The sequence below is a fragment of the Camelina sativa genome, chromosome 20 (genome assembly GCF_000633955.1).
Source record: "Camelina sativa cultivar DH55 chromosome 20, Cs, whole genome shotgun sequence".
In the NCBI taxonomy this organism is placed as follows: Eukaryota; Viridiplantae; Streptophyta; class Magnoliopsida; order Brassicales; family Brassicaceae; genus Camelina; species Camelina sativa.
This window is the reverse complement of record NC_025704.1, coordinates 10,874,421-10,886,838: the sequence shown is the minus strand read 5'-3', so window position 1 is coordinate 10,886,838 and position 12,418 is coordinate 10,874,421. Positions and strand designations below refer to the sequence as shown.

Here is a 12,418-nt window from a genome sequence, read left to right as displayed (position 1 = left end):
CATAATCAACCTTTCCTCTCCCTCTACACCATCTTCCCCCGCCATCACCACCACCACAATCTTATCAAATCAAGGGTTAAGTGCTCCGCCAGTGGTACCGAACGAGTCAGAGAGAGCAAGAAGCTTCCTCCTAAGAATCCTATCGAAGACCCTAAACCTCAGCTTACGATTCCGAGCTCCGATTCCGAAGTTCTCAGTACCGAAACTGAAACGGGTTCTGAACAGAATTGGCCTCCATGGAAAAACGTACCTCAGAGATATAAGCTCATCGGCGCTACTTCCCTCGCCTTTGTTATCTGCAATATGGACAAGGTTTCTCCTTTTTTCAATTGTAACAAATTTCATTTCTTTCTCTTATGGGCAATTCTGGTATGGCTTTAGGTTAGCTTACATGAGATAATATGATCAGGGTATTGTCAATTTGGACTTCAGTTTAGTAAAGGCGTTAGCTTTTTCTTGTAGTTGTTCAGGATCCTTTTCTTTTTTTAGGTGATATATGTGGTATTGATATGAACAGATGATAGATGATGACTGTGAGGACCATATCATTTGACTAAAGTATATTGTGTTGGTGAGAATTTTGCAGGTGAACTTGAGTATTGCTATAATACCAATGTCGCATCAGTTTGGATGGAGCTCATCTGTGGCCGGTCTGGTCCAGTCATCTTTCTTTTGGGGTTATGCCTTGAGCCAGTTGCCTGGAGGCTGGCTTTCCAAGATTTTTGGCGGCAGGTTTGTTTTCCTTTTATCAGGCTCTTCCAAGTTTTGGAATAAGGACTCATTTTGTCTGATCCTCTGATGTGTCCTTCTTTTTTTTTCTTATCCGAATGCAGAAAAGTGCTTGAGATTGGTGTATTTACATGGTCCTTTGCTACAGCTCTTGTTCCACTGCTTGCTGGATTCATGCCTGGTTTAATCTTTTCTCGAATTTTGGTAAGCCTGTTCACATGTTTATCGCATCACATTACTTATTAAGTCAATCACTCTGATTTTTAGAGGCATTCTTTTGTTACTAATTCCGTAGTTCTTCAAACTTGTAATGAATTGAATACACTCTTAAACTCTTTCCTTCCCCTTCCCCCCACCCTGCTCTAGCCTTACAATATGTCTTTGTCTTAACACAGAGATTTGTAACTCCAGGTGGGAATAGGAGAAGGTGTATCCCCATCAGCTGCGACAGACCTTATCGCCAGGCATGTATTAATCTGGAGAAAATTTTAAGAGTGATCATAGTTACTTAAATATAGATGATGTGTGTTTAACTGCTTATGCAGCGTTCTCTTTTTTCAAAAAAATTAGTCCAGGATCTAAATATGAGAAAAACCCATATGTTTCCATGGTTGTTCATTCAACGCCCATGGGATGTTAGTATTCAGGAACTGACGTTTTTACGTACGGAAACTCATTCTTTACTATTGCTGAAATTACGTGTACATGCATTTAGTCCCTTTATACTTAAAGTTATGGCTGGACGCGTGATAGCTTTTCGCCCCCTTTTTCATATCCTGATTGTGCCATTCAATTGCTGAGTACAGGACGATACCTGTTAAGGAGCGCTCAAGGGCGGTAGGCTTTGTTTTTGGAGGACTGAGTTTGGGAAGTGTTTTGGGGTATAATTTTAATGTGATACTTAAAGTCTTAAACTATATGACTTATAAAGTATGTGTTTTATTTGGTTAATACTCTAACCAAGACGAATGCTCAGTTTTGAGACTTGCAAGGACCTAACGTTATTATCCCTGCAGGCTTCTCTTGGCTCCTCCCATTATCGAAACCTTCAATTGGGAATCTGTCTTTTACTTGTTTGGTGTCCTTGGTGTTGCCTGGTAAGTCTAATCGATTGCTGACTACACACTTTCACAACATTGTTGTTCTGACTATTCTTATACATCAAATGAGAATAGATTGATGGCTGACTTTATCTGTTTCATCTTCGTACCATGATGCCAGCATGGCGGCATGCCATTTTAGTATATATGTGTTCTCATTTTTTCCCCTATATGTTGAAGGTTCGTCGGGTTTCAGTTTCTTAATAAAGAAGAAGTTTCATATGAAGGTGGTTTCTCCTTCCTTTTTCCTTATTCAAACTTAATTTCATCTTGAAACAGGGAGCTTAGATGTATCATAGTTGTATTTATTACACATTTACTTACTGTGTCGTTTTGTCCAAGATTATATTGTGAAATTCATCCCAAAGTCGTTTCTTTTTTTTCTATATGTGAAACAGAAGAGTAACAAATGAGAATTACTTGTAAATCCTTCTCTAACCAACTATTTAGTTCATATCATCTCGAACTGAAGCATATACTATATTCGGAGTGAAGCAATTCTATGAATGTAGACGTAGTCAAATCATCTTTTGTTGTCTGTTTATTTTCCGGCTATTATAATTATTAGTTAATACTTCTCTCAGTTAATGGTTTAGATCATAGATATTTAAACACCAATGAAAATCAAGATTTCCCTTTGTTTGATAGGTAATGAGATCTCTACTTCGCATAAATCAGAAAACACTACACACGAAGAGATGGGGAACTCATTGAAGGTTAGTCTTCTAATGTTATGCCTATGTATGGCTTTGTCTTTATTTCATTTCTAATTGATGAGGTTGAATTTAACGATAGTTCACTTTGTCAAGCCTACTGTTTCTACTGTAAATACGTAGTTGCAATATATATAATAGGAGAATTGCATAACCCTCTAGCGAAGGTGGAGTAGGATTGTATTCCAGTTGCATTCACTTGGTTCAAAACCATGTCCCTAAAATGGTGCCAAAATGGCCTCCAAAAAATGGTTTTAAAACCCCAAAACCTTATAGTTTGCTCTACGTCGATGGTTCATTTTTTGGGTGACTTACTACAGGAGATTCCATGGAAGTCGTTTTTCCAAAGCTCAGCTGTTTGGGCGATGATATACACTCACTTTTGTGGAAGTTGGGGTCACTACACCTGTTTATCTTGGCTACCTACTTATTTCAGGTAATTGCGTGTTCCTGTTCACCATGTTAGATTTTACTGGGCAATGCTGTAGCTGCCCAATTTGTTGAAAGTCTGCAGCTTGAAATTTTAAGATTTTTAACTTAATTTGTACATGATGTGTTCTTCTTTCAAGACCTAATTGATGCTTAATGTATTTTGTGGCTTCATGGCTCATATTTTCTGATACAAATTCTCCGGGCCTATGATTTAGATTAAACTACGTTTAAATTGTTCTCTAAAAGAAACAGTTATGGCTATAGCAGTATTCTTTCTCTTTGTTCTGTATCTTTGTTGATGAAGAGAGTAATTCTGATTATACTTCCGGTATGCAGTGAGGCACTGGATCTAAATTTGACAGAAGCTGCTTGGGTACGTATAAAACTGTCTTTTATATTCTGTTTTCCCTGGATTATTGAAAAATCAGTTCAGCTTGCATTTTGCAAAGGTATAACATTATGAAATTTATATGTGGGTATGAAGATCAGGTTTCCATCCTTCCTCCACTAGCTTCGATTGTCGTGACAAGTCTCGCTTCACAATTTGCTGACTACTTAATTACTAATGGAGTTGAGACTACCACGGTATTAAATCACATCTCTTCTCTTTGTATGTACCTACCCCTTGTAACAAACCAAAAGGGTCTTAGCATGAAGGCTCTTGTAGATCTATTATTTTATACGCACTTATCGAAGTGTTCTTGATTCCTTTTTCTCATTTTGCACCAATGGTTACCCAGTTATCTAGATCAACCTGTCGTCACTTTGATATGTAAACTCCTTGGGAATTACCATGTAGGTCCGCAAGATTTGTCAAACGATTGCGTTTGTGTCACCAGCGATCTGCATGACACTTTCATCTGTGGACATTGGATTGCCACCGTGGGAAATTGTAGGAATCTTGACAGCAGGCTTGGCCCTATCAAGTTTTGCTTTATCAGGTAACTGGAGATATCTATTTTTCTATCCTCGTCAAGAATCTTCAAGTAACATTATGTAAAGAAGATGCACGTATAAGAGTTTATTGTACCGGAATGACAAGCACCATGGTTTTTTTTTACAGGACTTTATTGTACTCATCAGGATATCTCACCCGAATATGCAAGCATACTTCTGGTATAATAGTTCTCATAAATAAACCATATGAGCCTTGCTTGATGCCAGTGAGTGATCTTTTTTTCTATTATAATTATTTTAGGGTCTTACCAACACAGTGGGGGCAGTACCTGGAATTGTAGGAGTGGCCTTAACTGGTTTTCTCCTGGACTCGACCCATTCTTGGACTGTAAGTTGCGGCTAACCTTACCTTGATTGACGTTCAGTAATCTTGATTACTTAGTAACTCAGCGTTTCTGATTATTGCGTAGATGTCTCTATTCGTGCCATCAATATTCTTCTATGTAACGGGGACTGTTTTATGGTTGGCATTTGCTAGCAGTGAGCCTCAGACGTTCACTAAGGAAGACTCATAGGTTTTGTTTTTCTTTCTTTCTTTTTTGAGAAAAGAAAAAGACATGTAGACTTTTATTATTGTATAGGTAAAAGGAATGGTAAATTTTGGCAAAAACGAAAAGAGCAGTGGTAATTTTGTTCACTGCCTTATCCTAGTTGTTGCATAGTTGCAAATGAATTGAAACCCAAATTGTTGTTAATGGTAAAGCTTCAAGCTTGTGCATCTGTCTCTGACACCTTCTCTGTGGGTTATTTTTTAGCTTCGGTAAATATATATACTGACTAGTGACTACTGAGAAGGCATTTCGGTTTAAGTTCGGTTTGGTTTAGTTTTGGTTAAATTGTGTCCCGGTTCCATCAGTTGTCACTATCATAGTATATATTTAACGATAAAATGGTGAATCGTTAACATCATCAATCAATGAAGTAACATCGTATAGGAGGATCTTGTATCAGATACTAGCAGATTACAGTATCAGAAATAACTGTGGATAATATTAGCGAATAACGAAATCGAATGTAATTGTGGATAATATTAGCTTTTTCTTGTGGTATGGCTTTGTAAGCTTATGAATCATATTTATCTAAACGATTAGAGATAAATAAAAGTTTAGTTTATCTAAAAATATATTGGAGATAAAGAATATGCTATTAAAAAAAAAACATCTACCAAAATATTCAGAACATAATTTTTTCTTGGGTTAGTTAAAAAACATAAATTTTACAGGTTGATTACATTTTCGAAACTGATAGCCAATTCTGCAGTATATAAACACATTTATCATAATTATAATTATGAATTAAATATATATATATATATACATTTATTATAAATAATAACTTAAACATCTGTCTATATACACACATTAATTAAAAGATTCCACCATGCATGAATGAATATTCAAACTTATTAAAAGGTAACTGTAAATGTAAATGTAAATGTAAAAGGTACATTAAAGTATATTATTTATTGACTCTGGTTTTAATTCTAGTTAGGAAAAAAAGTTAATACTAATAATAAAGGAGACATTAAATGACAGTATTGACCCTGGTCACGATTTTGCAACCGCCAGAGATCTCTACGTATATAGGATTAGATAGACCGACCCCATAAATAGATATGATGCGAATCATACGGGACTCTCTCTATCCTTAATCCTCTTCTTCGTCCAATACATTAATTCCTTACATTTAACTCCAAAAACAAACCAAATCCAAAACGCTTCTCTCGCTCTCGCTCTCTCATCGATCTCTTACTGCACACAGTAATAATGGCGGCTACTGGAAGATCAAGCCGATCAGTTCTTCGTCCTCTCTCTTCTTCCCAGAGATTTCACAATCATCGTCAACGATCTCCTTCTCCTTGCAACAATCTCAACCTCCGTTTAAAGTTTTCTTCTTCTTCCGGTAACATCCCCAACAAACCCTCCTCCTCCGTCGTCGCTCTTTCTTCTAACAACCATCATCAGAAGAGAAAGTGTTTGTGCTCTCCTACGACGCACCCTGGTTCGTTCCGGTGCGCTTTTCACCGCCGGTTAGAACACGAGAGATCCAAAACCCTAGCTTCTTCGAACCGCGGTGATGATACGGTGAGGGTTAGTGTTGGGTTGAATCTGAGGAAGCTGGCGTTGATTAATTCGCTTGCCAAGATTGGTAGTGTTGAGGCGGAGAGATTTAGGAGATGTTTAGCGGCGAATCTTGTTAAACCGCCGTCTTTTCATGACATTCGCCGTCCTGAGTTCCGTCCACGTCTCAGCCGTTTCTTCGAATTGCATAAAGATCAAGATTTGACAAGGAGCTAGGTTTTCTTCAATTTTCCTTTTATTTTCTTGCGTGCGAAGGAAATATTTTTTTTTAGGGTTTTCTTTGGGCGCAGTGTATTGATGAACTATTTTTGTGTAGATAATTAGGACTTGATTTTAGTGTCGCAAGTGTACATGCTCGAATTCTTCCTTAATTTTTTCTTTGGAATTTTTCCTTATGCAATTGGTGTAATTAGGAGTTTAGGAATTATGGATGATCTTCTTACTATCTAAAGCAAATTAGCTGAATCTATTAGCTTTTTACTAAGCATGTTTTCTTGTAGTCAAACTCGACTTTTTGGGTACTGAGACTATATTTTATTAAGTTTTCTATCATAAGATTTTTCCATTATTGAGGATGATGCAAATTTTGTGTGTGTTTTTGATAAATTTGTGGCCAGTTAAGTATGATGCATGTCTTCTGTGTTTTTGATAAATTTGTGGCCAAATTTGTAATGGCCTCGGATTTTATATGCAAAATTGTGACGAATTGTTTGAAGTACTGATTGAAAATGAAGTATTAAATGAGTACTTCAAACAAAATGAGTACTAGAAACAATGAAAAAAAATATGATTATGTGTACTTATTTTCATTGTTTGAATTACTCACTTTTTTATTTTTGATTGTTTGAAGTACTCATTTTTTAAATTAAAAAATAAGTATTTTCAATAAAAACTTCACACGATCAAAATTTATTTTCATTTTAACAATTAAAAAAAAAGTATGATTATCTGTCGTAGCGAGGCCTACATAGACACTAGACACAAGGGTTTCTGTCTGCAAACTTTTTTTTAGAGCTATACTTTTATGTTTTTTCTAGAAAAAACAATATATTCTCAACAAAGCTAATCTTAAAAAAAATATATAGAAGTGTTGGATATTATTACACATTTTAGTTCAATTAAATTTGTAACTCTTCAACAATCACTAACCATTAGAAAAATATAAATAAAGACTATCAATCCAACATATTAAATAGAACACATGAAAAGTAGTAAAAAAGAAAAGAAAAAAATAGAACACATAAATTCTTGGTTTGAAGCGTTTTCTAACATCAATTCATCATCATAATTCATACAACTTTTTTTTTTTCTCATAAGTGTTTCGCTTTTATTTTAAACCACAAAAGGGAACCAAGCCTACAACGTTTGTTCAGAAAGAAAAGTGAGGCCCAACATTAGCCCATCAGATTAACAGCTAAGGTAAAAAATGTCTAACATTGGACTCTATCCAAATACACGTGTCGACGTGAGATACAACATCATAATTCATACAACAACAACACAATTAATAAAAGATTCGCTGTAAAAAATGATTCGACACGTGTACACAAAGTGTGATGTGATTCGATACTCCTTCTTCTTCGTCATACCTTTCCCAATTTATTAAATTTAATAAGATACAAATACTGTTATGTAAATACTCATGATTTTATACTAAAATGGGGTTGTATAGGCTGAAACGAGTCGTCGTGGCTTTACGACAAAGCAAATTAGCTGAATCTATATTAGCTTTTACTAAGCATGTTTTCTTGTAGTCAAACTAGACTTTTTTGGGTATGTGCGACTATAGTTTATGAAGTTTCTATTTCTTCGTTATCATAATATATGAGTTCTTTTGAATGTGTTTTTCCATTATTGAGGCTGGATGATGCAAATTTTGTTCCACATTCTCCTTTACACGAGATAAGATACTGAGAATCGATGGTAAAGCCAAATTTTGATAAAGATTATAACTAAATTTGAATATTTTCTTGCAAGTGGAAGTGAGTTGAGAATAGATAGGGAACGAGCTGAGATTGAGCCTACCTCATTAAACAAGTAATTTTGATGTCTTGTGTGTTTTTGACAAATTCGCGGCCAAATTTGCAATGGCGTCGGAGTTTATATGCAAAACTGTGACGAATTAGTGGTAGCACATTACTTTTTTTGCTATATAGCACATAGGCCATAGTGTGACGGTAAAAATATTGGTGATATATATATGTGACAACAAATCAATTTATATGTGGAGATCACCACCAACTTGCAAATGACAATTGAAACACAACTTGCCTACCCATATATAGTGGTGAATCAAGATCCTTAAACGTGTGTCTACCAACGTTGTAATCTAAATTAAAACTACACTGTTAGAACTAAGTTGTTTTTATGAGCTTTGCGTTTCCCATCTTAGTTTTCATCATCATCGTCATTTTCATTCGAATAAACTCACTTAGACTCCAGCAAATCGATCGATTTGAATCTCTCTAGTTTTGGGATTGGAACCCCGTTTCCCATGACTTTTTTTTTTTTTTGTTAATTTATTCACCAACTTGCATGGTTGGACCATGCTTTCATCTAGTATAAGATTATGTTGCAAAAAAATATTAAAGTGACTACTTCAAGCAATGAAAAAGTATGATGTCAAAAAAAAAACAATACTCCCTCTGTCTCACAAAGATTGATGTTTTAGGATATTTTTTTTGTTCCACAAAGATTGATGTTTTGTAGATTTCAAGAAGTAATCATTGAAAACATTTAAGATCTTGAATTGTTATTGGTTTAAAATTAAATAATATTCCTTTAATCAAAGAAAAATATATATTTAAATTCAGTAATCATTGTTTTCTTAAACTGTGTAAAAGTTTAAAACTTCAATCTTGGTGAGACAGAGGCAGTATATGAAAAGTATAAATTGAATACAAATTCTTGATATTCTCAAAACATACGAGTCCGATCAAGAACCTAAGCTAATCTTAAAAAAACACATATGGAAGTGTTGGATATTATATTACACATTTTATTTCAAATAAATTTGTAACAAGATGGTCTCTTCGGCAATCACTAACCATTAGAAAAAAAAATTTAAAATAAAGACCATCACAGTAAATAGAACACATGAATTCTTGGTTTAAAGCGTTTTCTAACATCATCATAATTCATACAACAACATTAACGTACACATAAACAATAGTAATAATTAAGTCATCATAAACAAAAACAGAATTAATATACATTCCCCAAGTATTTAATTCGTTGTAAAGTGTAAAGATTCGACACGTGTCAAAAAAGTGGGATTTGATTCGATTTATCTTCTTCTTCGTCATACCTTTCCGAATTTATTACATTTTAATGAAATGGCAATGGGGGTTGTATTAGGCTGAAACGAGTCGTCGTGGCTTTACGACAAAGCTATCTCGTTACAGATGTGCTGAGCCACATGGTCCAATCTTCTTCTTCCTCTTTCATTTTTTTTTTTTTTTTTTCTTTTTTAACATCGTCTTCTTCATCCTTCCTTCATCTTTTTTTTTCCAGAAAATTTTCAAATCTGTTTCCCGAGAGAACCCGTTTAATCTTCCCACACACAGCTCCAGGGGAAATTGCCGTTTAGGGATCTCGATTCATAAGAGGTAGACACAGGTTTCGTGTTCTGTCCATCTTGTAATCCCTTAGGGCTTTTGTAAATTATATACTCTAATATCGTGTGCACTGTTTTATTACCAGACCTTTGGTTAGTTTCTCTTAGAAGCCCCCGGCATAGAATCGTCTTCTCATGTAGTAGCAAATCCTTGGTGAAAAATTTGGAATCTTTCTCTCGTTGTTTTGCTTCTGGGGGATTTGAAATGGAGAAGCAGAATGGGGAGAAATCTGTAGATGCTGATGAAACAAGCCAAAGTCAATTAGTGGATGATGATGATTCAAAGGTTGAAACTTTTGATTGTGCTTTGAAAGCCATGGAGAAGCATAATGACGAGAAATCTGCAGATGCTGCTGAAACTAGCCAAAGTCAATTACTGGATGATGATGATTCAAAGGTTGGAACTTTTGATTCTGTTTTGAAAGCCATGGATAAGCAGGATGAGGAGAAATCTATAGATGTTGCTGAAACTAGCCAAAGTCAATCAGTGGATGATGATGATTCAAAGGTTGAAGTTTTTGATTGTGTTTCGAAAGCCATGGATAAGCAGAATGAGGAGAAAACTGCAGATGCTGCTGAAACTGCAGAAACTAGCCAAAGTCAATCAGTAGATGATGATTCGAAGGCTGATACTTTTGATTGTATTTCGAAAGCCATGGAGAAGCCGAATAAGGAGAGTTCTACAAACGCTGCTGAAACTAGCCAAAGTCAACCAGTGGATGATGATTCAAAGGTTGAAACTTCTGATTCTGTTTTGAAAGCCATGGAGAAGCAGAATGAGGAGAGTTCTACAAATGCTGCTGAAACTAGCCAAAGTCAATTAGTGGTTGATGATGATTCAAAGATTGATACTTTTGATTGTATTTCGAAAGCCAAGGAGAAGCAGGATGAGGAGAAATGTACAGATGCTGCTGAAACTAGCCAAAGTCAATCAGTGGATGATGATGATTCAAAGGCTGATACTTCTGATTTTGTCTTGCAATCTACGGAGAAGCAGAATGAGGAGCTATCTACAGATGTTGCTGAAACTAGCCAAAGTCAGTCGGTCGATGATGATTTAAAGGTTGAAACTTTTGATTGTGTTTCGAAAGCCATGGAGAATCAGAATGAGGAGAAAACTGCAGATGCTGCTGAAACTAGCCAAAGTCAATCAGTGGATGACGATTCAAAGGTTGGAACTTTTGATTGTGTTTCGAAAGCCATGGAGAAGCAGAATGAGGAGAAAACTGCAGATGCTGCTGGAACTAGCCAAAGTCAATCAGTGGATGATAATGATTCAAAGGTTGATACTTTTGCTTGTCTTTTGAAATCCATGGAGAAGCAGATTGAGGAGAAATCTACAGATGCTGCTGAGACTAGCCATAGTCAGTTAGTGGATGATGGTTCAAAGGTTGAAACTTTTGATTTTGTTTTGAAAGCACAAGGGTTGAAGGAAGCAGGGAACAAGCTGTTTCAGAAGAGAGATTATTATGGTGCAATGTTTAAATATGGTGAAGCAATCAAGATACTTCCTAAGGACCATGTAGAGGTTTCTCATGTTCGGGCTAATATGGCTTCTTGTTATATGCAATTGGAACCGGGCGAGTTTGCCAAAGCCATTCATGAATGTGATTTAGCACTTAGTGTTACTCCTGATTATAGCAAAGCACTGTTGAAGAGGGCTAGATGTTATGAGGCCTTGAATAAGTTGGATTTGGCGTTGAAAGATGTTTGTATGGTTTCGAAGCTGGATCCGAAGAATCCTATGGCATCTGAAATTTCTGACAAGCTTAAGAGAACTTTAGAGGGCAAAGGGTTAACAGTCAAAGATTCCGTGATAGAGTTGCCTCCAGATTATGTTGAACCTGTTGAGGCTTCCCCTGCACTGTGGGCTAAACTTCGCAAGGCACGAGTGAAGAAACCTAAAAAGAGCAATCAAGTGCAAGAGAAGAGCGAGGGTGATAACGTAGAGACAAAGCAGAAGAATAACAACAATCTTGCAGCTGATAAGGGCAAAGAAAAGATTATCGATAAGCAGAATAAAAAGAAAGTAAAAGGGAAACAGCAGTCGGAGAAGAGAAGTGATACGAGCAAGGAACAGGAAAAAGTAATAATTGAGGAGAAACTTTTGGAGATAAGTGGTGAAAATGTAAACATGGCTGTGAAATTCGTATACTCTGATGACATAAGATTGGCTAAAGTGCCTATAAACTGCACACTTCTTCAACTTAGGGAAGTTGTTCATGAGCGTTTCCCTGGCTTAAGGGCAGTTCATATTAAGTACAAGGACCAAGAAGGAGATTTAGTGACAATCACAACAGATGAAGAGCTAAGAATGAGTGAGGTGTCAGCAAGGTCACTGAACACTATGAGATTTTATGTAGTGGAAGTTAGTCCTGAGCAGGATCCCTTTTTTGGAAGATTAGTTGAGATGAAGAAGCTCAAAATATCCGCTGATTCTTTTAAGACCAAGGTAAATGGAAAAGGTGGGTGTAAAGTTGAGGATTGGATGATCGAATTTGCTCGGCTCTTTAAGATCCAGGCCGGCGTTGTTTCTGATACATGCTTGAATCTTCAAGAACTTGGGATGAAACTCAATTCAGAAGCTATGGAGGAGGTTGTAACGTCTGATGCAGCTCAAGGGCCTTTTGACAAAGCAGCTCAGCAATTCCAAGAAGTGGCAGCACGATCATTGTTAAAGTTGGGAAATGTGCACTTGTCAGGGGCACGAAAAAGGTTGAGCCTCCTACGAGGTGTTTCTGGAGAATCTGGCTCTGAACAACTCAAAACTGCTTATGAATGCGTTCAAAG

The 12,418-nt window shown here is 36.2% G+C and overlaps 3 protein-coding genes across 4 annotated transcripts in view; all 3 read left to right on the top strand.

Annotated features, from left to right (window-relative positions):
• On the top strand, positions 1-4,651 carry LOC104770418 (probable anion transporter 6, chloroplastic; the record flags this gene model as incomplete). Its single annotated transcript, XM_010494842.2, is given in 15 exon segments — positions 1-312; positions 587-732; positions 834-933; positions 1,141-1,193; positions 1,536-1,610; positions 1,746-1,826; positions 2,010-2,056; positions 2,478-2,545; positions 2,863-2,978; positions 3,311-3,347; positions 3,464-3,559; positions 3,774-3,915; positions 4,038-4,090; positions 4,173-4,259; positions 4,342-4,651. Coding segments are annotated over 15 exon segments (1,518 nt in total), but the record flags the coding sequence as incomplete, so codon positions are not given.
• Positions 5,559-6,532, top strand: LOC104770417. The gene has a single exon (XM_010494840.2). It carries the CDS (start codon positions 5,698-5,700, stop codon positions 6,226-6,228), a length of 531 nt encoding a protein of 176 aa, XP_010493142.1. The 5' UTR covers positions 5,559-5,697; the 3' UTR covers positions 6,229-6,532.
• Positions 9,345-12,418, top strand: part of LOC104770416 — a 5,633-nt gene continuing 2,559 nt past the window's right edge. The window contains exons 1-3 of one of the 2 annotated variants that reach the window (XM_010494839.2): positions 9,345-9,433; positions 9,526-9,620; positions 9,715-12,375. In XM_010494839.2, the coding sequence (XP_010493141.1) occupies positions 9,834-12,375 (2,542 nt within the window). In that variant the 5' untranslated portion in view covers positions 9,345-9,433; positions 9,526-9,620; positions 9,715-9,833. The other variant, XM_019241782.1, reaches the window with a different exon arrangement.

Excerpts from the sequence above, each read along its gene's own strand:
- LOC104770417 (XM_010494840.2), top strand. The coding sequence starts at position 5,698 with ATGGCGGCTACTGGAAGATCAAGCCGATCAGTTCTTCGTCCTCTCTCT.